Below are 26,420 nucleotides of genomic sequence, written 5' to 3' on the forward strand. Positions count from 1 at the left end.
GGTCCTTGAGCGGAAGTGAGGATCGTCTCAAATTCTCAAAATTCACAGAACACAGAATTTTCATAGAAGAATAGAAAATTATGCATTTAATTAAAAATTACGGCGTGCTTGAAAAAATACAGAAAAATAAAATTAGGGTTCAGAACCCATACCTTTAAAGAACAATTCTTCAATTGAATCCCTCGAACTGACGAGCACCATCACGATGGCTACCTCAGTATTCTCTAGATGAGAACCTAGGAGTTTGTGGACTCTGACTATTTTGGAATAGAGAGAATTTGATAGAGAAGATAGAAGAAGGAAGATGATAAAGCTCTCAAAACCTTTTTATGTAGAAAGAAAAAAAAAATCTGTTACTTTCTCTATTTTCACACACTGCACAGAATGGGGAACTACCACTCATTCACACATTTGAGAAAGCAAAAGAAGGGGGAGTCACAACTCCCTCCCAAAAATAGTTTTAAAAAATTAAATTACGTTATATATATATATATATAGGATAACAACCTTATCATACAATATATATTAAACTATATGTTATATCAAATATAACATATAATCTAGGGGTGAACAAAAAAACTGCCCAAACCGAACCGATTTATAAGCAAAATCGAATTTTTCGGTTCGATGCGGTTCGTTGGGTTGTTGAAACTGAATTTAAACAGTTCGGTTCGGTTCAAAGCTTGAAAACCGATTTCTAAATCGAACCAAACCGTTTATATATAAATATATATATATATAATATTAATATTTATTTAATAATAATAAATAAATAACCTAATTTAAGCGAGCGCCCCTTCAGTCTCCGCCCTCACGAACCAAAAGCGAGTGCCCCTCCACCCTCACGGATCTTTACCAACTAGGGTTTCTTTTCTTGCCTTCGTCGTTCTTCTTCGCCGACCAGACCGCCGCCGTTCTTCTTCGTCGACCTCGACCAGACCACCGTCGTTCTTCTTTGTTGACCTCGACCAGACCGTCGTCGTTCTTCTTCGTCGACCTCGACCAGACCGCCGTCGTTCTTCTTCGTCGACCAGACCGCCGCCGTTCTTCGTCGTCAACTAGACCGCCACTCACGCCTCATGGACGCCTTCACTTCTTCTTTCGTGAACCAGAGTTCTTCTTCGTTTCAATTAAAAAAAAAAACTCAAACCGATTCTTGAAATCGAACCGAACCGAATTGAACAGGTTCGGTTCTATTCGGCTCGAACCGTACAAACGGTGCGGTTCGATTTCATGTATAAACAAAAGCGGTTCGGTTCGGTTTTGGCCATCAAACCGAACCGAACCAAACTGATTCCACCCTTAATATAATCTATAGTTTGTATATTATATCAAATACAATATAACATATAGTTTCAATATTCTCTTACCAATGGCTTTTAATATAAATCTCATTTATATTAAGTTTAATTATTGATAGGATAAAGATCCAAGCAACAGAAGCAATCAGAATCAATAAGCACTCTAATTACATTTAATTTGAGTTCTAAAAGCATGTAAAACAGGTTTTTCAACAAAAGGGTTTCCAGAAATCATACCTTTGAAGAATCCTCCAAATCCAGCTACTCTCTTCAAATTATCAGCTTAAAAAACTCAATGAACTACCAAGAGATCTTCTCTACTATTCTCAACCTTGAATTTGAGTGGTGGAACTCTAGATTGAAATGAATTGAAGAGGGAAAATGGAGATGGTTTTGGTAGAGTGAGAAAACTTCAGAATTTTTCTCAAAAATCTGCAACTCCGTCTCAATCTCAGAAAAATTGAGCGTTTTATTCATCACTTACATGCAAAACACTTAGCTACAAAGGAGATAGACACCTCAATTTTAAGTGGAAAGTGGTCTAGGTGTAAGGATTAAATTAATCCACTTCAATTTCCAAACTAATTTGGAAATTTCCACTAACACTTTAATTTTTCAGATTTTATTAATTCAAAATTAAAAACCATTTTCCGAAATTTAATAATAAATTGAATAATTAACTTGATTATTAATTAAATAATAGTTTAATATCAAATATTAAATTAATTAAACATCTAATTTTGAACATGAATCCTATTTATTTAATCAATATTTAAATATTATAAACTCTCTAAATTTTTTTAAAATTCGATGAATTAAACGTTCAATTATACCGAAATATAATTATACAAACCCTAATTGTAATTTGAACATTTAAAATTGAAAACCTTAAATTCAATTTGAACATTTCAAATGGAAACTCAATTTTAACACTTCAAATTGAAATTATTTCAGATTTGTTCAATTTACTAATTCAAGATGTTCATGTTTTACGAGCTAGTAGAGGGACCTCATAAACATACAAATCATGAGCTCCAACGATTTAAGATTAATTGGCTAAAACTCTTTAGACTGAATTAATCAATATTCGTTAACTACTAAGTCACACCACTATAGCTCCATAGTTGCACTCTTCTCACTGTAGATATATTTGTGTGCACATGATTTAACCATAACTAATAAGTCGACCCTTCACAAGTTGTTCGTAATACCTACTAGGTCAATATGTTGTTTTACCCTTGATATTATGTCTTATTCCTTAAGTTCCAACCGATCTTCTAATGAACAATTGGTTTAAGATCCAATCACGGATGGGGCCTCTTGTTCAAGACCTAGATTTGATACTTAAGAGAACAACCTTTCTCCAATCCCTAAATCGGGTAGGCAGGAATTCTGTCTTGCACCCTATGTCCCCAGCTATCTACTTAGTCTTATCCCTGGAATTGGAGGCTTATTGAACTGATGCTGTTCAGCCAACCCTCACCTATACAAATCTAAGAATAAAAAAGAGTTCATATTTAGCTCAGGATTAAGATCGAGTTACATAGGTTATCTAAGCGAAATAATCGGTCTTAAACAGTAAACAACATTATAAAGTAAGAGTGACTTATTTTTTGGTCCGATCTTATGCAAACTCATTGCATAGGACGCCCCACTCCTCATGTAAATACATGAACAAATCAAGATCACTTCGTTTATAGTACTTTACAACAAATTGTAACAACTACACAGTGGGTCGCATCAAGAGCGTTACCAGAATACGACACCCACACTTATTCGTATACTATAGACCGTTTTGGTTATTTACTCGAACTTGATCCATCTTTATGTCTCCACATAAAATTCAAGTATTCATTTAATAGTCATGGATCTTAGTTTATTGGATTTAGTCTTTAAAAGTGAAATTTACAAAATTCAATAACAACTTTCTTGAAGAAATGTTGAATAATATCTTTATTGGTAATAGAAAATTGTTAACTTTACAAACCGTGAGTTTTAGGACATACAACTCAATAATTATATGAATCAAATTCATATAATTAATTATATGAATTGTTCAAATATTTATTTCCTCTCAAATATACTTTATATATTATAATGTATCAAATACATTATAGTAATTATATCATATATAATTAAAATTAAATTAAATTAATTATATTGTATATAATTAATTATCTCGATTAATTTGAACAATTCAAATTAATCCAAAAACTGATTTTCACTAATTCTCATTGAGCTACAAAGGGGACCTCAAGCTACAAAGGGGACCTCATGGACCTATAGTTTGAAGCTCCAATTGTATGTGAATAATTAATTAAACTCCTTTATTAAATTATCTACCATCCATTAACTGTTGGGCATTCCACTAAAGACCGATAACTGCACTCTTCGCACTACATATATATTTTTGTGTCCATTGAATATAACCAATCAATAGTACGATGAACGTTCACAAATTGCTCGTAAGTACAACTAGACCAAAATTACCGTTTTGCCTCTGTAGTTACATAATGAGACTAAACTCCTTTGTATAGAATATTCTCACTCACATGTCTCTACATGAATGATCAGGATCAGATAATTTGTAGCACTTTACAACAATTGTAACATCTACAAAGCGGGTCATACTCGTAGTGTCAACAGGATAAGGTGGAACTTTATCCATCTACTACAGACCATTTAGGTTATCACTTAAACATAATCTACTCGTATGTCTCTACATACATGTTTAAGCTACAAGATAACCTTGGATATTATTTTATTGGTTTGTGGTTAATGCAACTCAAATTGAAATAAAATATCATATAATTTATTAAATAAATAAGATGTTTCAACATTACAAATACAAACTATAACACTCTATGAGATTTAGGGTGCCAACCCTAACAATCTCCCACTTGACCTAAAGCTAGTGGGGTGTACAATATATAAGTCAAACTAATATGCAAAGTACACAAACAATAAACTAGGGCATAACATGCCCAGTACAAATCTCTCACTTACTCTAGTATAAACGTGGTCTGTCCCATAGACCCATACTCTACTGGTAACCTTCAAACACCTTAGCCATGATGGTCTTTGTAAATGGATCAACAACATTGTGTTCTGAAGCTATCTGTGTGACGATCACGTCCCCTCGATGAGCAATCTCTCGGATGAGATGATAGATTCACTCTATGTGTTTCCCGCGCTTGTGACTCTTAGGATTTCGAGAATTAGCCACAATATCATTATTATCACAATAAATTGTGATTGGTTTTGACATGTCCGGAATGAATTCAATATCAGTCAAGAATTTTCTAAGCCAAACAACTTCACAGGTCGCTACATACTCAACCTAGATGGTAACGTCAGCAATACACCCTTGTTTGATGCTTCTCCAGACTACTGCCCATCTGTTAAGAGTGAACACTGATCCTGATGTGGATTTCCTAGAATTCTTAGGAGTTTGGAAATCAGAGTCTGTGTATCTTGTCAGGATCAAATCCTTAGAACCATACATGAGCATGTAGTCCATCGTTATCCTGATATACTTGAGGATATTCTTAACGGCAGTCTAGTGACCATATCCTGGATTAGACTGATATCTACGAACTATCCTCACTGCATAGCAGATGTCAAGTCAAGTATACAACATCGCATATACCAGGTTGCCAATAGCCGATGCATAGGGGATTCGTCTCATTTTATCAACTTCTTGAGGTGTCTTAGGACACTATTCCTTAAACAATATAACTCCATGCCTGAATGGTAGTAAACCTCTCTTGGAGTTCTACATCGATTATTTGACAAGTATTTTGTCAATGTACGATGCTTAAGATAAAGCTAACATTTTTTTCTTTCGATCTCTAAAGATATGAATTTCCAAAACAAATTGAGCCTCTCCCAAATCTTTCATTTGGAATTGGGTTGCTAGCCAGTTTTAACTTCAGTCAATAGACCTAAATAATTCTCAATGAGTAGGATATCATCTACATACAACACTAGGAAAGCTACTAAACTATTGATGTTTTTCTTGTATACACAAGGCTCATCAACATTCTGATCAAAGCCATAAGATTTGATCGCAATGTCAAACCTTATGTTCCAAGATCGAGAAGCTTGCTTCAGTTTATAAATGGACTAATTAAGTCTGCAAACCTTTTGCTCTTGACCTTGAATTATGAGTCCCTCAGGTTGCTCTATATAAATGGTCTCCTCAAGATTGTCATTCAGAAAGCCAATCTAGACGTCCGTTTGCTAAATCTTATAGTCATAATATGAGGCAATGGACAGGAGGATCCGGATAGACTTTTGCATGGAAACAGGTGAGAAAGTTTCCTCATATCGACTCCCTCAACTTGGGTATAACATTTTACCACTAGTCTAACCTTGAAGGTTTTATCTCCCCATCAATACCCCATTTTCTCTTGTAGATCCATTTGCAACCTATAGGTTTAACCCCACCAGGCTGATCTACAAGATCCCAAACCGAATTGAAGTACATTGACTCTATTTCGAGATCCATAGCTTTTATCCACTCATCTTTGTCAACATCCTCCATTACTTTCTTGTAAGACAATGGATCCTCAACACCTCTGTCAGCTACCATAGCTAGATTTCGTTAAACCCATATAACGGACAGAGGGGTTCATAACCCTTCCACAGCATCGAGGCTCCCTCTACACTTGAGGTGGATTTGATGTACTAAATGATCCAACTTCAATAACTCTTGTTAAAGGTTAAGTAGATTCCTTGGAAAGTTCATTCAACACAATTTTACTGTGGGGCTTGTGCTCCCTTATGGGGTCTTCTTCTAGAAAAGTAGCGTTTATTGACACAAACACCTTATTTTCCTTAAGGTCGAAGAAGTAACCACCGTTTGTTCTTTTAGGGTAGCCTACAAATAGGAAAAGTTTTGAACGAGGTTCCAGTTTCTTGGGATTTGGCTCAAGCACATGTGTTGAGCAACCCTAGATTATGAAATGATGTAAACTAGCTTTACAACCATTCCATAACTCCAAAGGTGTTCTACTAACACTTTTGGATGAAACATAATTCAAAATATACGTAGCAGTCTGCATTACAAAACCCCAAAACAATTCCCTTTGCAATCTTGGCTTTCTTACCCTTTTGGGTAGCAATTATGAGTTAGCTTTCCCCTTTCCACCTTTCTTCTTCTACTACTTTTTGGTGCCAGAAAAATAAGGCATAGACTTCGTCCTAGAGGTCGAACCTCTATGGAACTTCTTGGAGGATGAAACAACATTTGTTTCACCCTTCTGTTCCTTGGTTTTCATAAAGGACTAGAAGTTTGTCGCTTATTGAGAAAGGTGGTCAAGTTGTAGTCAATCCTATTCATACAACATTGTTACGGAACTGTAGGAAACTTTTGGGTAAAGATTTCAGAATGAAGCTAACCTGACTGGCTTCATCGATGATAGAGTCATTCATCTCTGCTACGTTGAAGTGGGCCATCATGTTGAGAACATGTTCTTGAACAAATGCCTCTTCTTGCATACAGGCATTGAAGATGTGTTTTGAGGACATCGTGTTTGAACTGTGCGGACGGTTGTCTAAACATTCCCCTCAAGGACTCCATAATCTCATCAGTCGTGAATATGAGCTCATGCTTCTTGGCCAAGACTCCATAAAGACTTACCAAGATATACGTTCAGGCCTTCTCGTTTGCCCATGTCCATGGCTCGTATGCATCTCGAACATTTCGAGCAACATTTAGAACTGGAATGGGAGGGCAGTCCTCCATTAGGACAAAACATAGGTCATCAATGATTAAGATTGTATTGATCGTATTTTTCTAAGATGTGTAATTTTCAACCGTTAATTTGTCAGCTGGGAGTAAATTAAGCGTTGCGGAAGTCATTATGAAAAAGTTTGTTGAAACCATACAAATTATTTATAGTAGTTTATTTTCATTAAACCACTTAGAAAAACCAAACAATTTTAGCAAAATAATCTAATGTACTCTAACTGACATCTATTTTGTAATGATGTTTCAGTGAAGCCAGACAAAAGCCACTGTAGGGTGATCAGGTGCTCTTTCAATGGAATGAGATAATCTCAACTAATAGACAAAACAACTCCTTGTTACTGTAACTATCAGTCACCATTGTTCGGTCCATAGATTGTTAAACTCGCTTAACATTTCTTGTAAGTGTAATCCCTCATTTTAGATTCTAAAGTTCTGCCCCAATGAGCCAACCGTAGGGAAAAACCGATTGGGATGTGAAACTAAAGTAAGTAACCCTATCCATTGCTAGAGTTTGAATAAAGCATCATGAAAAAATGTCATCTGTAAGGAAACACTCAAGGTGCCACGAGGCCGTGCATGAAACTTTACTTCAACTAATGAGAGAGACCAAGGGATGTGTTATCAAATATCTAAATGTCACTTACTCTAAACACTCTCTCCATTCACTTTGATATTGATTTATACAAACACAATCCTTAGGGGACACTTAAGGTGTCACGAGGACGAATATAGATCTCACGGTGTGAACTTCTTGGGAGAAAATGTGAAGAGGAAAAATGAAGTATCATATATCTCATTTTCCTCCCACAGAATGTTTTACTTAAGGTTAATTAACTTAAGAAAATCTTGCTATTGATTTTAACTTAGTGAATGTTTAATTTGCCCAAAAACAACACTTGCTTTTGATAGTTAAACAATTTTGATCAAGGTTTATTAAAAAATTTAACAAACTTTAATCAAACATTGCATGCTTGTAAAAAAAACTATCTAATTCACCTTTCCAGGTAAGTTCCCATGTAAGATGTTACATTTTTGTCAACTTAAATACCTCAGCCTAGACAACACTAGCCTTAGACAAAAGGTCATGTATAGACACATTTGTTACAATGTTAATCTTTTAATTATAACCAATTTAATCCTATTAAACCGATTAAAAGATTAAACTAAAATTCTAATCTCATTAGAAAAGTGATATTAAGTCTATTTGATTCATATTTTAAAACTATTTTAAAAAATGAATTTTAATTTAAGGTTTGCATGCAATTCTAATTTATTGATTTTAGTTTCTAATTTCAAAAAAGATATTTATAAACAAATGAAACAAATTAAAATTATACATTGCATGTAATTGACATACTTAGTAAATTATAACATTTATAAGTTACCTAAGTTAGTGTCATGCTTCATGCAAATTCATTTCATTACTAACTAATATAACAATTATATAAAAAGGTAATGAAGCTATTAAAAACACACTTCAAACATACATTCATGCTATATATTATAACTCTTATAATATAAATGATGCATGTATATGTTATAATCTATGCAAGCATATATTATAACATTTATACTATATGATGCATGAGCATACTATAAAATTAAATCATGCAAATATATATCATAACATTTATAATATAAATGATGCATGAAATTAAATGCATAACCTATGGTGGAATTTTATACTATATGACATACAATATGGCATATAATAATAAACTATTTAACCATACATCACATACATAATTTAATAAGCAATTACGAACTGGGATTGAACACCTAAAAGAAAAAAAAAACTAGCATATAATAATAAACTATTAAACCATGCATCACATGCATAATTTAATAAGCAATTACGAACTGAGATTGAACACCTAAAAGAAAAAAAAAAACTAACTATTACAAAATAATAGCCATCCGATTTAAAATAGGTAAACCATACCTTGAATCGCCCGAACCAGACCGCGAAAAGCTCGAACCAGCCAAGAACCGGTCTAGGAGAACCCAAACGGGTCGAACCAGAGAACCCACTAACCCAACTGGACCAGCAAACCAAGAACCGCGTGCGAATCGAAGTTGAACCACGTGAAATCTTCGTCTTGGAGCGTCGCGACATTACGAAAAATTCTTCATTCGCCGCATCGCAGCGTCGCAACATTAGAGCACAGCGTTGCAATGCTGCGATACAATCGCCCACTGTACTGCTTCGAACTCCTTCGAAACTTCACTGATGTTTGCCTCGTTTTCTCCAAAATTCGGCTGGAAACTTCCCGAACGACTCAACAACAAAAAATACAGACTCAATCGCATAATAATACCCCAAGAACATGGGCCCGTACAAAACCAAATTTGTAAATTAAACGACGAATCTATACTGCCCAATCCTGAAACCATCCATTAATTGTAAACCATAAAAACAGAACATCACATGAACTATAGAATTCAGAAACCCACCATAAACTGCAAAATTATTCTGATACCAATTGAAGGAACCCTGTTAAAGGTCCTTGAGCAGAAGTGGTTATCGTCTCAAATTCCCAAAATTCAAAAAACAGAATTTTACAGAAAAGAACAAAAAATTATGCATTTAGTTCAAAATTATAGTATGCTTGAAAACATATAGAAAAATAAAATTAGGGTTCATAACCTATACCTTTAAAGAACAATTCTTCAATTGAATCCCTTGAACCGACAAGCATCACCACGACGGCTACCTTCATATTCTTTGGACGAGAACCTAAAAGTTTATGGGCTCTGACTATTTTGGAAGAGAGTGAATTTGAAAGAGGAGAGAGGAAGAGGAGGATGATAAAATTCTCATAACCTTTTTGTGTAGAAAGAAAAAAATCTATGTTATGTTCTTTATTTTCACACACTGCACAAAATGGGAAACCACCACCCACTCATATGTCTGAAAGAGCAAAAGAAGGGGAGGGAATTCCTCCCAAAAATAGTTTTAATAAATTAAACTAAATTAAATTAATTATATATATAATTAATTTTCTCAATTAATTTGAACAATTTAAATTAATCCAAAAATTGATTATCACTAATTCTCATTGAGCTACGAGGAGACCTCATGGACTTATAGCTTAAAGCTCTAATGGTACGTGAATAATTAATTAAACTTCTTTAATTAAATTATCCACCATCCGTTAACTATCGGGCACTCCACTAAAGACCGACAACTACATTCTTCGCATTACAGATATATTTTCATGTCCATTGGATATAACTAATCAACAGTATGATGACCCTTCACAAATTGCTCGTAAGTACTACTAGGCCAAAATTATCGTTTTGCCCATGTAGTTATATTTAACTCCTTAAGTACCACTGATCCCTCTAATGAATATTAAATCATAGTCCAACTATGACTAAAACCCTCTCGGGCCAGGAGAGGTTGTGGTGCCACATTATTCAAGCTCCGGAATCAGTCCTTAAGAGACCAATTTATCTACTTATCCCAACATTAGGGAATAAGTGAATTCCTTCTTGTGTAGCGGTGTTCTTAACTCCCTAGTCAGACAAATGCCCAAAATGGTAGGCTTATTGAGTCGGCGATCTTGCCACTCTCATCCATGCAAATCAAAGGACTGCCTTCATAGGCAAAAGTTCTTAACTCACTCAGGATTCAGGTCATGTTACCTATGGTCATCCTAGTGAAATGTAAGTCTCTATTATGAACGGTGTTATATAGTGAGACTAAACATTTAGTGGTCCTGTCTTATACAAACTTCTTTGTATAGAATATCCCCGCTCACATGTCTCCACATGAATGATCAGGATCAGATCATTTATAGCACTTTACAACAATTGTAACATCTACAAAGCGGGTCATACTCATATTGTCAACAGGATAAGGTATCCAACCTTATCCATCTACCACAGACCATTTAGGTTATCACGTAAACATGATCCACTCGTATGTCTCTACATACATGTTTAAGCTACAAGATAACCTTGGATGTTAGTTTTATTGGTTTGTGGTTAATGCAACTCAAATTGAAATAAAACATCATATATTTTATTAAATAAATAAGATGTTTGTATATTACGAATACAAACTATAGGACCCACGAGATTCAGGGCACCAAACCCAATAAAGAGTAGATATTACAATATACAAAAATAAGAGTATATATTGTTTAATTGGATTTCTTTATCAATTATCCCACAATATATAAATCGTATATTGACTTAATGTTCAACATAAATCACAGTATATATCAAATAAACAAATGTATATACTATACTTTATAATTCACATATATCAAATAAAGGTATACATATTGACTTGGAAGTTTATAACATATATTTAGGGGTTTTTTTTAAAAAAGAAAAAAAAAAGAAAAGAAAAGAAAAGTTGTCCTCGATCTTGGTGCGAAAAATCTGTATAGGCGACATGAACAAAGTCCTCTTCATCACTCCATCTTCATATGGGGCTTTATAATACATAACCCTTCATCTTCATCTATTTTTCTTCTTCAGCCATGACGGCCACGAATCTCTCACCCTGTGCCATCGACTGGATCGTCTCGCCCCATTGCCATCGATCAGATTTGCTCCCCCCACCGTGCTGTCAACCGAATCTGCTCGCCCCGTTACCGTCGATTCGCCACGTGTCATCCACACCGTCGATTCGTCCCATGTCGGTCATGTCGTCTCGTGTTGCAACGTCAGTTCGCCTTACACCAGTTGTCTCTCGTCGTCAAATCTGATTGCCCCATGATATCCATCTCCTGCCTGTAACTTACACCGTCGGAAGGAGTGGGAAGGGGAAGGAGAGAAAAGAGAGAGGAGAAAGAAATGGTCGTGAATCATGGGGAATAGAGAATATATGCATTGAGCTAAATTATAAATAGTTACTAATATTAGTGGAAGAATAAAGTTTAATAGGCCTTTTTTGTAAAAAAAAAAATATATATATATATATATGAAATATTCAAGATATTAATGTAATATACCCTTAATTTTAGGTTTTCTATGTGGAAACCCCTATAGAAAAATAGAAAAATGAATGATGATTTGTGCGTCATTGGATAACGATATTTGTTTAGTTTTTAGTTTTTAAAAATTAAGTCTATAAACACTCATAAACGATGGATTCAATAAGTTCTATACTAAAAGCCCATACAAAATGAGCACCTAGGAAAAATGGGCCATATGCAGATAATGAAGAATCATAAGACTGAATTACATAAGAAATCGCAAAGCCACCCACTAATAGTAATAGAACTATGCACAAAGTTTCCTCCCGTGGTATGAGTTATTACCCCTGGATCACTTACACTATCCCAAACATCTAACTGTTTTTTACTTTTAAATTTCTTGTTTTATTATCTACTTATACTCATATTTTCAAAAATCAAACCAAGTTTTAGAAACTAAAAATTAACTTTTAAAAAATTACTTTTATTTTTAGAATTTGTCTAAGAATCCACCTCTTCCTAAAGAAAGATGAAACTTTGGTGAGAAATTAGGTTTAATTTTTAAAAAACTAAATTATTACCAAAGGCTCAATTCATGAAAAACCTGCCAAACAAACTAATGAAGAATGGCTAAATCGAGATTTAGATTCTAATTTAATTGTTTTTTTTTTTTTCTCATTTTACCCGTGGCTAAACTAGACTTCACGTTTCCACCCTTATATTTGAATTTCCACATAATATAATTTGAATTTTTATAGTCTTGAAGCATTTTGGTAAGTTCGGGTGTTTTTAATTCCTTAATCTAAGGGTTAGAATTTAGGTATGTTTCATGATTGAATTTATACATACCTTGAAATCATAGTTAGATAAATACCTGACTTAAACCATTTGAACTTTTTTTGGGGGCTTTCCAAGATCCCAAATTCATCCAGAATCTTCAAAACCCTAATCCAAATCCTGTTCTTCTGTTCAAAATTGTGCACAGAATCAAATCTGTTCAAAATCCAACTACTCTCTCAAGTCTCATCCCCCAATATTATATTTTTCTCCACAGGTCCCCTTACACCAAAACATCAAAGTCTGTTTTCTGAAACAACAAAGGGAAAAAAAACAACAAAAACAAACAAACAAACATATAAGACAGCTTCAAATTTCACAAACATCATCTTTGAAGAACAATCCACAAAATACACTGACAAGAGAGAAAGAGAGAGAGAAACAGATCCCCTAAACACAAAAAAAAAAAACAACCCCCCATCAAAACATACACAGAAACAAACATCCACCCAAAAAACATTAACATGACAATGATCTTTGTCCCTTTTCTTTCTTACATGATTGAGCAACTGCTGCTTGTGTTCTCATCACTGAACATATCAGCTGCAGAGTTACTATTATGGCCATGGTGGTGATGACCAGACTCAACATAAGGATAACTTGGATGAACAGGGCTTGGATTGTAATTGAAGTAATATCCTGTGTTTGGTGGAACCAATTGAGCTCTATTGTACATCATTTGAGGCTGCTGGTTCATTGCTTGTCTATTTAGCATGTTGTTCAGGTTCATCAATGGTTGTTGCTGATGGTACTGGTTGTAGCCACTAATGAAGGTTGGTTGTTGTTGATGATATTGACCAGTTGCCATGGAGAATCCAGAGGTTGATGATGGCTGGTAGCCATAGCCATAGCCGTTGTTCTGTTGAAGGTGAAATCCTTGAGAGGTGTTTGTTGAATTGACATCAACGGGAGACGGAGTGGCGAAATTTAAAAGGTTGCCGCCATTGAATCCTGCTATGCTCATCAATGAATTCAGGTCGTTGTTGTTTCCTCTTTTCGCTTCCCCGAGATTGATACTTTCTCGGCCATTACCAAAAAGTTGAGCATTGTTCATCTTCAAAGCTGCCAAAGTTTTTCTGTCAATCTCAGATGGGGTGTTTTTTATTGCCATTTGCTGATTAGGGTCTATTTTCTTTCCATTCCCAGGTTTGTCATTGATGTTGATGTTGTTATTGTTGTTGTTGTTCATCTTGCCATTTCCCGACGCAAGCCCAGGAATTCGGCTGATCCCAATGCCGCCTTTCCCAGCATTGTTTGCTTCGATAGCTCGCTGTCTAAGGAGATCAAGATTAGCTGCTCTGAACTGAAGCTGTGCAGCTTCATAGTCTTCTCCTTCCTCAACACAATCAACAATGTCATCATCTGCACAGTTGAATGAGGTCAGTTTGAGATGCTTCGGTTCCTTGTTTGGAGTCTTATCGTCTTTGTTCTTCGGTTTCTGGCTCGGGTTTGCTTTCTGTGACCAAAGCTCAGCATGTTTTCCAGCTCTCACCAACTTATTGATCAAAGTTGTAGAATCCACATTTCCTAAAACAGTAACCTTCTGATTCTCCGCACCTATGGCAACCTGAAAAACTCCTGTTCAAACAACACAAATTTCATCAAAAGGTTGTTTTTTTGTTCACTTAAATTCCTAAACAAACAGGCCCTGAATTGGACTTTTTTTTTTTTCTAATTTACTCACTTTCCCAGTAACCAAAGCTAAATACATGCAACTTCCATCACAACAGACAATTGTCAATTTCTCAAAACAGTAATCTGTTCCCAACCTACAAAGTCTCCATTTTTTCCCTCTTTCTGTGAACATAATTCTTTTTGGGGTTCAAGAATTCCCAAACCCATGTCTTATTAGAAAACATTTTTTCCATTTTCTCTCAGAATCCCAGTCCCTAAACAAGTTTCACAGCAGCATTACCATTGACACCAAAAAAAGGAAAGACGGCATGAATGGAAAAAGATAAAAGTAACAAAATGGAAAGGCAAAAACAAACCTTCTATCCTCTGAAGAAGTTTCTTCACTTTCTGCCTACACCCATCACAGTGAATGTTCACTCTGAGATCACAAGTCTACAAAAACAAAACAAACCAAACAAAAAAAAAAACCCAAAACAAAAACAGAGTCACACACATAAAAAAGAAGATTCCTTCAGAGAAAGTAGTATAAGAGAGCAAAGAAAAACCCAAAAAAAGGCAACTTTAGAACAAAACAAAACATCCTGGAAAGTGGGTTTTGTAGAGAGAAAGGAAAAAAGGGGGGAAACCTGAAACTTTAGTAGCTTAAAATCTTCCTCTTTGGTCATTTCTCGAGTTGAAAGTGTATTTGTTTTTAGAGGCTACTGTAGAGATAGAGAGAGAGCAAAGAAGAATGGGGGGATTTAGGTGGGGAAAACAGCAATGGGAGAAGTGGGGTTTAATTTATTGAGAGGAGTTTCCTCAAAAAGCAAACAAAAGAAGAGGCACATGGGAGAGAAGGGGGTGTTTGGAGAGAGAGCATTTTGATATGGGTTTTGAAAAGAAAGAGGAAAGGGAAGAGGAAGAAGTGAAGGAAGTCAGGAACAGGGGAAGAGAGGGGGAAAAGGGAGGAGTTATGGAAATAGAGGAAAACAGAGAGAGAAAAGGGTTTTTTTTAAAAAAAAAAAAAAAAAAAAAAAAATTGAATTGGGAAATGATGTGATTCAACGTTAAACTGAACACTGAGGAAACAAATAAAAACAACAGCGACTTGACAGACCCATTTCTTTCTTTTTCTGTCTCTCTCTCTCTCTCTCTTGCCTATGCTATGCCTAATACCTTATCACCTTCCTCATTTTTCCTTTACAATTTATTTTTCTTTTTTTGAACTTTCAAAAATTATGTTAATATTAATCTATTAAATTTCATTTTAATTAACATTTTTAAAAAAATTAAAATTCCATGATTATTTGAGACATTGAGTTAAAGTGATTATTATAATCCATGAGGTATTATAATAGATAGTTATAACAATATGTATTTTAAAAGGATTACAAATGAGAAGATATGATCATTATAAAATATTAAATATTATAGATATTAAAATTTTTCACATAATTGTACTGTAATTAGGTGTGGTTAAATAATCGAAAATTTCAACTATTACAATAAAAAAAAAAAAAAAAAACTAAATATTAAGTGGATTATAATAACATCCGTTTTTTTTTTTTTTTTAAATTTATCTTTTTGTTAATCAGTTTTACACTCTGTTTCTGGTTGAGAATGACAGAATTTATGATACATTAGAAATAGGACAAAAGGAATGCTTCCTCTGTTTTTTGTTTTCTTCATTAGTTTGTTTTTCAGAGGTTTATTACCTTTTTTTTTAAGTAAGTTTTGTTCGACCCACTTTCTAAGTTTAAATTACTTAAGTTTCGTTTGATAATCATTTTATTTTTTATTTTTATTTTTAAAAATTAAATTTATAGACATTATTTCTATTTCTAAATTTTTTTCTTTTTATCTACTTTTTATCCATAGTTTAAAAAACCAAACCAAATTTTGATAACTAAAAAATTATTTTCAAAAAGTTGTTTTTGTTTTTAAAATTTGACTAAGAATTCAACCATTGTACTTAAAAAGTCAAATTATTGTAAGAAATGGATAAAATAGACTTAATTTTTAAAAATAAAAATAATAAATCAAATGGTTACCAAACTTTTTTATTTTCATTTTATTTTGGTCTTTAGTTAGTTTTTTGTTTTTTTTCAACCTTTCGCTTTTTCTTTTCCTTTTTCGTTTGATTCCATATCAAAATTTTAAGATGGGTTCGATAATAATTTTGTTATTTATTTATTTATTTTTAAATTAAATATATTTATTCTATTTCTTATCATGATTTACATCTTTTTAAAGATGAAACAAACAAAAAACTAATTAAAAGCTACTTTTTAGTTTTCAAAGTTTGGCTTGGTTTTTTAGACCATTAATAAAAAAATATATAACAAAAGAAGAACTTTTAAGATGAAAGTAGATTTATAGGCTTAATTTTAAAAAACCAAATGGTTATCGAAGCCTAAATCTTCCTAACTACTTGATTTTTTAAAATTGAGTATATTATCTCTCAACTTGTTACCATACCATCATTTTCATCTTTCTTAGTAAAAAAAGTTGAATGCTTAACCAAATTATAAAAATGATGCAAAATTATTTTTCTAATTTTCAAAACTTAGCTTGATTTGTGAAAATATTAATTGAAAGTAAATACTAAAAACCAAAAACTATGACCATATTTAATAGTCATTTGGTTTTTTAAAATAATTCTATTTCCTTACCATTTCTTATATATAGTCAAACATGCAATACCAAACTATTGTACCATGAACTAATTACTTCATAAATGCATATATTTTTCCCCATTCAATAATAGATTGTCTTAGACCTTTCATCTTGGTGAATAAATTCCTTTTCATTCATATAGCTACAAATAATTAAAATTGCCCTTAATTTTTTTTCATTAAGTTCAACAACTACGTAATAGAAGATTGAATCGTCAATCCTTTAAAATAGCAATAGAAATCGTGATATATTGGACTATGCTTTAATTGGTCGCATCACAAACATTGATCCATATATAGAAAATAATTGTGACATTCCAAATTTTTATGAAATTTAATTTTTTTTTTTTTTTGTAATATTTGAGTATTATTTTAAATTTTGGGATTTGAATTGAATTATTGTGAAAGGATAATTTTTTTTTCCTGCTCAGTGAAGACTTTGGAATTTAAGTTTTAAATTAATGAGAATATGAATTTATTTTAATCTTAATTTAATTTGAAAATTTGAATTAAAATTAGGAGATTTGGGGATAATTGATTTAAATCTATTTTCTAAAAAGGATTTAAAATTTAAAATAAAAAAAGGATTCCAATTTTTTGGAAATTTGGAAAAGGAGAAGGAAATGAGTTTATATGTATATATATAAGTTTGAATTAAGCTATTAGTGGTTTTTTTTTAATAAAATAAAAATAAAAAGAGAAAAAAATAAAGTAATTCCCTTGCTTCTTTGTGGAATGCGCAACCCCCTTTCTCTGAGTTTTCTCATGTCGCACAGCCCTAGTCACCGATCGTTATAATTGTCGTCGACTGCACACCGTCAGATCTCTCTCAACCATTCGTGATTCACCAGAGCCGTTGCGATCGCAATTCGCATTGACCCTCTTCTTCAAGTCACACCAAATCTAAAGACTCCATCCACCGTATATCTCATCGTGCCTCTCCTCCATTTGCTGAGCTAGCCACGCGCTCTCTCCTTCTTTCAGTAGTTGCCCTAGCGTCCTCGCTTTCAGTCCCAATCGGTCAGGTCCGGATTCATATATGTAGTGACATGAGGAGTGGGAGCGTCTTAGTGCAATGAGTTTGAGCATTATCGGACCAAGAAATAAGTCACTCTTACTTTATAACGTTATTTACTGTTTAAGACTGACTATTTCACAACGATAACCTAGGTAACTTGACCTTAATTCTAAGCTAACTATGAACTCCTGTTTATTTGGGATTATCCTTAGATTTGCATAGGTGAGGGTTGGCTCAACAACGTCGGCTCAATAGCCTCCCATTTCAAGGGTAAGACCGGGTAGATAGTTGGGGACATAGAGGGCAAGATGGAATTCACTCATGCCCGCTTTCAGGGATAGTAGAAAGGTTGTTCCCTTAAGTGTTGACTCTGGGTCTTGAACAAAGGGCCTCGCCCTCTCATTGACCCGAGAGGGACTCGGTTTAATGATCGGATCACAAATCAATTGCTCATAAGAGGATCAGTGGGACTTAAGGAACAAGAGGTAATCTCAGGGGTAAAACAGTCTTTTAACCCAATCGTTATTACAAACAACCTGTGAAGGGTTAACTAACTAATCATGGTTATATCGAGTGGACACAATATATCTACGACGAGGGGAGTGCAACCGCGAGTTTTAGTGGAGTGACTTAGTAGTTAACGAATGGGGGTTAATTCGGTGTAAAGAGTTTAGCCAATTAATCTCGGATCGTTGGAGTCCATGATCTATAGGTTCATTAGGTCCTCCTACTAGCTCACAAATGGATTTGCCTTAGAGTAGCGTGATACGTTGATTTGAAACGTTCAAATTAGAATTAAGGGAATTAGTAATTATATGTGATATAATTACACATTTAATTTTGGAATTAAACAAAATTGGAGAATCGAGTAGGATTTAAATATGATTTAAATATTAAGTTTATGAATAGGGTTTCAAGAAGGAGGAATTGGTACTAAATTAATTTAATATTTGATATTAAATTAATAGAACTAATTCAATTGTTTAATTAATTATTAATTATTAATTTTATTAGAAAAAATGATTTTGAATTTTTTTCTAAAATTAATAAAATTTCATCATTGTTTTTTGAATTAAAAACTGAAAATATTTTTAAATTTTGAAAATAGTTTTCAAAATGAAAAAAAAAATAAAAAGAAAAGAAAAATGAAAAATCAAAAGTGGGTTTTTCCTGCTTTTGGAACCATAAGTACCTTACTCATATTTTCACTTCAATTCCAACTCAATAATGAAGGTGGAGCTGGAATTCATGTAGAAGGTTTGTTGTTTGAATGTCATGCAATATAACTTCAGTTCTAAGTGGAAATAAGGCATGAAAAAGGTTGCATTTTTGTTGAGAGTTTGTGTTTGAAGAAGTGTTTTTCACACTGTGTAAAACCAATAACCTTCCCTCCAATTCCCTCTTATTCAAGCTTGTCTTGAGTCCCACAACTCAATCTAAGGCTCCAAAAGAATAGGAGGGAAGACCTTGTGGTGGTTCATAACCAAAGAAAAAGGAGATTGCAGATCAAGATCGGTTGGTGTTGAAACTCTGTTTTTTGTTTATGAGCATGCTGAATTTGAAGCCAAAATTAATGAATTAGAATGCTTAATGATCTTATTTTTCATTTTGCTGCTTTCTTTCTTAATCCAACAGTTACCTATTCTCAGCAAATCTGAAAGTTTTTTGGGTAAGAATGTGATTTTTGGAAGGAATTTTGAAATATTGTTGTTTTCCCTCGAACTTCGACTCCAATTTATTGTTACCCATAAATTTTGGTTTTAGGTTGGAAGATTTTGGGCATTGCAAATCATTGTCCAACAAGAACTCTGAGCAATTGGTGAGTTTAGTTTGGGCTTTTGTTAATTTATGAATGCCCATTTGGTTTGGCGTGAATTAAATTATTGGTGGGGTTTTAGATTTAGGTTGAAACCCCACAATTTGGCTTGTATTTGTTGGGGTTGGTGCTCTAAATATCGTAGGGTCCTTTGGTTTGTAATTGTATTGTACAAATATTTTATTTATTTAATAAAATATGAAATGTTTTATTTGACATTTAGCAACAATAAACCCACAAACCAATAAACTAACATCCAAGGCTTTTGTAGCTTAAACATTTATGTAGAGACATATGGTGGATCATGTTTAAGTGATAACCTAAATGACCTATAGTAGATGGATAAGGTTAGATACCTTATCCTTGTGACACCATGAGTATGGTCCGCTTTGTAGATGTTTCAATTGTTGTAAAGTACTACAAATGATTTGATCCTGATCATCCATGTGAAGACATGTGAGCGGGGATATTCCATATAAAGAAGTTTGTATAAGATCGGACCATGAAATGACTATTCTCATTATATAACGCCGTTCATAATAAAGGCTTACATTTCACCAGGATGACCATAGATGACATGACATAAATCATGAGTAAATTGTGAACTCCTGTCTACGAAGGCGATCCTTTGGTTTGTATGGGTGAGAGTGGCCAGATTGCTAACTCAACGAGCCTACCATTTTCGGGACTCGTCTGATTTGAAAGCTGGGAACACAGCTACACAAAAAGGAATTCACTCCTTCCCTAACGTCGAGATAAATAGATAAATTGTTCCCTTAAGGGTTGATTCCGGAGCTTGAACAATGTGGCATCACATCCTCTCCTGGCCTGAGGGGGTTTGGGCATAGTTGGACTATGATTTATTGTTCATTAGAAGAATCAATGGTACTTAAGGCGTTAGATATAACTACATTGACAAAACGATAATTTTGATCCAGCTGTATTGTACGTACAATTTGTGAAGGGTCATTGTACTGTTGATTAGTTATATCCAATGGATACAGAAATATATATGTAGTGCGAAGAATGCAGCTGTCGGTATTTAATGGAGTGCCCGACAGTTAACAGATAGTGAATAATTAATTAATCCAAATGAGTTTAATTAATTATTCACGTATCGTTGGAGCTTCAAGTTACATGTCCATGAGGTCCCCTTTGTAGCTCAACGAGAATTAATAAGAATTAATTTTTGTATTAATTTGAATTGTTCAAATTAGTTGAGTGAATTGATTATATGTGATATAATTAATTTAATCTAATTATATATGATATAATTACTATAATGTATTTTACATTATAATATAAAGTTTATATAAGAGGAAATAAATATTTGAGTATGATTCAAATATTAATTATATGAATTTGATTCATATAATTAAATTTAATATAAATGAGATTTATATTATATGTCATTGATCAGATAATAGAAACTATAGATTTTATTGTATTTGATACAATATAGAAACTATAGGTTATGTGTTATATTTGATATAACATATAGTTTATAACCTATAGTTTAATATATATTCTATGATAAGGTAGTTATCATATAAATATATATTAAATTGATTTATGAAAATAAATTATTTTATTTCATTTTATTTTAAAAATCATTTTGGGAGGGAGTTGTAAACACTCCCCCTCTTTTCTCTCTAATACATGATAGTGGGGCAGAGGAGAGCACTTCTTTTTCTTCCTAATGTAGTTTCACAAAAAGATTACAGATCCACAAAAACATTCCGAGAAAATCTAAATCCCATCACTTTCTCTTATTTCTCTCAAAATCCCTCTATTCCAAAATAGTCAGAGCCCATAAAACTTCTAGATTCTCACCGGAAAAATATCGAGATAATCAAGTGGCGATGTCCATTATGGGGTTTCAAGTTCGTAATTTTTGGAGAAAATGATACACGAAGAAGATCGTTCTTCAAGGGTTAGTTTTCTCACCCTAATTCTCTAATTTTCTTTTTGTTGGCATGCTGTAAATTTATGATTATGCATAATATTTTGTACTCTGTAATTTTGATTTTATGAAAATAAATTTTGAATCGATCTCCACGCTTCCATTCAAGGACCTTCAAAGGTTCCTTCAATTGGTAATAGAGCACGGTTTTGATCCCCAACTTTTATTGTTCCAGATTTTAATTTTACAGAATTGGTGGGTAGCATTCTGTATATGTGCATGTGATGAATGTTTGTTAATATGAATGGTTTAAGATTATTGGATGTTTTCGGGATTGAATTTTTTAGTTTTTATTACTTTCAATTTACAAATTGGTTTGTAAGGGCCCTTGTTTTGGGCATATTTTTTTGCGATCAAGTCTATAATTTAAAGTATTGAGTCGCTCGTGTTGTTCCCAATGTGTTTCAGAAGAAAAACAAAGTAATACTACGATGAGAAAGAGATCGCATAATGTTTGATAAGAGATCTCTCACGTTTGCTAAGAGATCGTTGTTGTAAGATCGTTTGTGATACGATTATGAGAGGGGCCCGCCTCACCACTGACGGTTCGATTCGAGCGGTTCTCGGTTCACTTGTTTCGAACTGGTTGACTACTATTTTGTAATAGTTAGTTTTTTTTTTAATTAATTGAATAAATATAAGTATTATATTAATTTAATTAATTGTTAAGGTGTCCAACCCCGGTCCAATAATTATTATTATTTTTTTTAAAATTATGCATTTGATGTATGATTTATATTTCTTATTATATGTCATAATGTATGTCATATAGTAAAAAATCCCATAATAGGTTATGCATTTAATTTCATGCATTATTTATATTATAAGTGTTATAATATATATAGTTACATGATTTAATTAATATAGTATGCTCAGGCATCATATAATATAAGTGTTATACTATATGTTTGCATGCATTAATAACATTGTCATGCATCATTTATATTATAAATGTTATAATATATAGTTTTGAGTATGTATAGATGAATGTTATTAATTATTTAATCACGTTATTATATATTTGTTATATATAGTCAGTAATGAAATAGATGTAGGACTATTTCAGCATGCAGTGGAAGCAACAAAGATCAATAAGCATCCTAATTTATCAATTTTGGCTATAAATGAAGCATGCTCATACAATAATAAGAGGGTTTCAAGTCATAACTTTGTAAAACCTATTGAATCACGAATTCAGGTGCAAATCTTCTTCAAATCTCGTTGTGAACCACCTCAATATCTTCTCTACTATTCTCTTGGAGTTTTAGAATGAGTTGTAGGACTTAAAACAAGCTTGAATGAATGAAATTTGGAGAATAACACACTGCTGCACCCACTTAAAGGACACTTTCTTCAACTCAAATTTTTCAGCAAAAACTCTGATGCACGCTCAATTTTCATTTCAATCTTCTCTATTTATTACAGGACTATCATGCAATGGAGAAGGCTACATGAGGTTTAACTCATGCTTGAAGATTGACTTAAGAAGAAGGTGGGATTGGTGTGAGCTACTTGGTTCTTTAGTGTAGAAATCCAACTTTTCAAATTTTGTGTTTATTTTAAGTTTTTCCAATTTTGTTTTTATAAATTGATTTCAAAACCAATGTTGTTTTCAAAATTGAAAAATTTATTAATTTTACGAAAAAATAATTTCATAAATTAATTTTCTAATAAAATTTATTAATAATTAATTAAACAATTTAATTAATTCTAATTGATTTAATATCAAATATTAAATTAATTTTACATAAATTCCACCATCATGAATCCTTGTTCATGAATTTAATATTTAAATCATATTTAAATATTAATTGATTCTCTAATTTCATTTAATTCCAAAATTAAACACGTAATTATATCACATATAATTACTAATTCCCTTAATTCTAATTTGAACATTTCGAATAAACTTATCATGCTACTCTAAAGCTAATCCATTTACGAGCTAGTAGGGGAACCTTATGACCCCAGCTATTGAGCCAACCCTCACCTATGCAAAGGATAATCTCGAATAAACAGAAGTTCATAGTTAGCTCAAGATTAAGGTCAAGTTACCTAGGTCATCGCTTTGAAATAGTTAGTCTTAAACAGTAAACAACGTTATAAAGTAAGAGTGACTAATTTCGTGGTCAGATCTTGTACAACCCCTTTGCACAGGACGCCCCCACTTCTCATGTCATAACTTGTACAAATTAGGATCACATCGTCTGTAACACTTTACAACTCTTTGTAACAACTACAGAGTGAGTCTTAACCAATAGTGTTGCCAGAAAAAGGCACCCAACCTCATTCATATACTATAGACTATTTTGACTATTCACTCGAACCTGATCCATTTTTATGTCTCCATATAAAGTTCAAGTACTCATGTAATAGTCATGGAACTTTTAGTTTATTGGATTTATTTCTAAAACGAAATAAGTAATTCATATATTCAATAACAACTTATTGAATTTTCAGAATAAATTTTATTGTTTACAAACCATGAGTTTTAGGATATAAAACCCAACAATGGAATTGTATGAAGCATGACATTACTTTAGGTAATTTATAATTGCTATAATTTACTTATGATTGTTATAATTAAATGAATTTAGAAATTAAAATCAATAACTCATAATTGCATGCAAACCTTAGGTTAAAATCATCTTTCAAAATATGATTCACATAGACTTAAGATCACTTTTCTAATAAGATTAGAAATTAAGTTTAATCTTTTAATAAGTTTAATAGGATTAAATTGATTCTTAATTACAAGATTAAATTTGTAACAAATGTATCTATAAGTGACCTTTTTGTCTAAGGTTTGTTTTGTCTAGGTTGGGCTATTTAGGTTGACGGAAGTGTAACACCCCTACCTGGAAACTTACGTGAAAAGGTGAATTAGATAGATTTGTTACAAGCATGCAATGTTTGATTAAAGTTTCTTAAAACGTTTAATAAATATTAATCAAAGTTGTTTAACTATCGAAAGTAAGTGTTAATTTTGGGCGAATTAAACAAACACTTAGTTAAATCAATAGTCGTGTTTTCCTATGATAATTAACCCTAGGTAAAAATGTTCAGGAGGAGGAAAATGGGATATATGATACTTCATTTTTCCTCTTTAAGTTTCTCCCTAAATGTTCACACCGTGAGATCTATACTCAGCCTCGAGGCAACTTGAGTGTCGCCTTACAGATAGTATTTGCATAGATCAATATCAAGGTGAATGGAAAGAGTGTTTATAGTAAGTGGGAACGGGACAAGTGTCAACTGATCCCTCAGTCTCTCTCATTAGTTTGAAGTAAAGTTTCATGCTTAGCCTCGAGTCACCTTGAGTGTCCCCCTATGGATGGCATTTTGCATGACGCTTTATTCAAACTCCAGAAATGGATAAGGGTTACTTTAGTTTTTGCCCCCAATCGATTTTTCCCTATGGTTGGTTCATTGGGACGGAACTCTAGAATTTAAAATGAGAGGTTACACTTACAAGAAATGTGAAGTGAGTTTAACTATTTCTAGACCGAACAATGGTGACTAATAGTTACCATAACAAGAAGTTGTTATGTTTATCGATTGAAATAGTCTCATTTCAGTGAAGGGCACCTAATCACCCTACGGTGGCTTATGTTCTGTCTCACTGAAGCATCATTGCAAAGTAGATGTCACTTAGGGTGCATTAGATTATTTTGCTAAAATTGACTGGTTTTCCTAATTGGGTTGATGCAAGATATACTAATACAAATAATTTGTATGGTTTCAATAATTTAATTATGACTTTCGCGGCTTTAAATTTGCTCGCCGTCGACAAACTAACTGGTGATAATTATACATCCTGGAAAAACACAATCAACACTATACTGATCATCGATGACCTCCATTTCGTCCTAATGGAGGAGTGTCCTCCTATTCCTGCTCCAAATGCTACTCGAAATGTTCAAGAGGCATATGAGCGTTGGACACGGGCAAACGAGAAGGCCCGAACGTATATCTTGGCAAACCTTTCAGAAGTCTTGGTCAAGAAGCATGAGCCCATGATCACTTCCCGTGAGATCATGGAGTCCCTACGAGGGATGTTTGGACAACCATCTGCACAATTCAGGCACAACGCTCTTAAACACATCTTCAATGCTCGTGTGCAAGAAGGGGTTTCTGTTAGAGAACATATTCTCAACATGATGGTCCACTTCAACGTGGCGGAGATGAATGAATCTGTCATTGATGAAGCCAATCAAGTTAGCTTCATTTTGGAATCTATACCTTAAAGTTTCCTTCAATTCCATAGTAAAGTTGTTATGAACAGGATTGACTACAACCTGACCACCTTGTTCAACGAGCTACAGATCTTTCAGTCCTTGATGAAAAGCAAGGAACAAAGAGAGAGGCAAATGTTGCCTCATACTCAAAGAAGCTCTACAGAGGATCGTCCTCTGGAACTAAGTCTGTGTCTTCCTCTTCCGACACCAAAAAGTTGAAGAAGAAGAAAAGTGGAAAGGGGAAAGCTAACTCACCAGTTGCTGCCCAAAAG

At 33.3% G+C, this 26,420-nt stretch overlaps 1 protein-coding gene across 1 annotated transcript; it reads right to left on the reverse strand.

Annotated features, from left to right (window-relative positions):
* Positions 1–13,109: 13,109 nt before the first annotated feature.
* Positions 13,110–15,507, reverse strand: LOC120068569 (Heavy metal transport/detoxification superfamily protein). The gene is made up of 3 exons (XM_039020384.2): positions 15,086–15,507; positions 14,816–14,891; positions 13,110–14,402 (listed from the first exon to the last, which is right to left on the reverse strand). The coding sequence occupies exons 1-3, from the start codon at positions 15,122–15,124 to the stop codon at positions 13,318–13,320; spliced, it is 1,200 nt and encodes a 399-aa protein (XP_038876312.1). The 5' UTR covers positions 15,125–15,507; the 3' UTR covers positions 13,110–13,317.
* Positions 15,508–26,420: the final 10,913 nt, after the last annotated feature.

Source organism: Benincasa hispida, chromosome 12 (genome assembly GCF_027475165.1).
Source record: "Benincasa hispida cultivar pf3 chromosome 12, pf3_genome.v1.1, whole genome shotgun sequence".
NCBI classification, from domain to species: Eukaryota; Viridiplantae; Streptophyta; class Magnoliopsida; order Cucurbitales; family Cucurbitaceae; genus Benincasa; species Benincasa hispida.

Coding starts and splice junctions, on each gene's coding strand:
- LOC120068569 (XM_039020384.2), bottom strand. CDS start 15,124: ATGACCAAAGAGGAAGATTTTAAGCTACTAAAGTTTCAG. Junction 14,892..15,085: donor TTAAGCTACTAAAGTTTCAG/GTTTCCCCCCTT, acceptor TTGTTTTTGTAG/ACTTGTGATCTCAGAGTGAA. Junction 14,403..14,815: donor ACTTCTTCAGAGGATAGAAG/GTTTGTTTTTGC, acceptor TTGTTTGAACAG/GAGTTTTTCAGGTTGCCATA.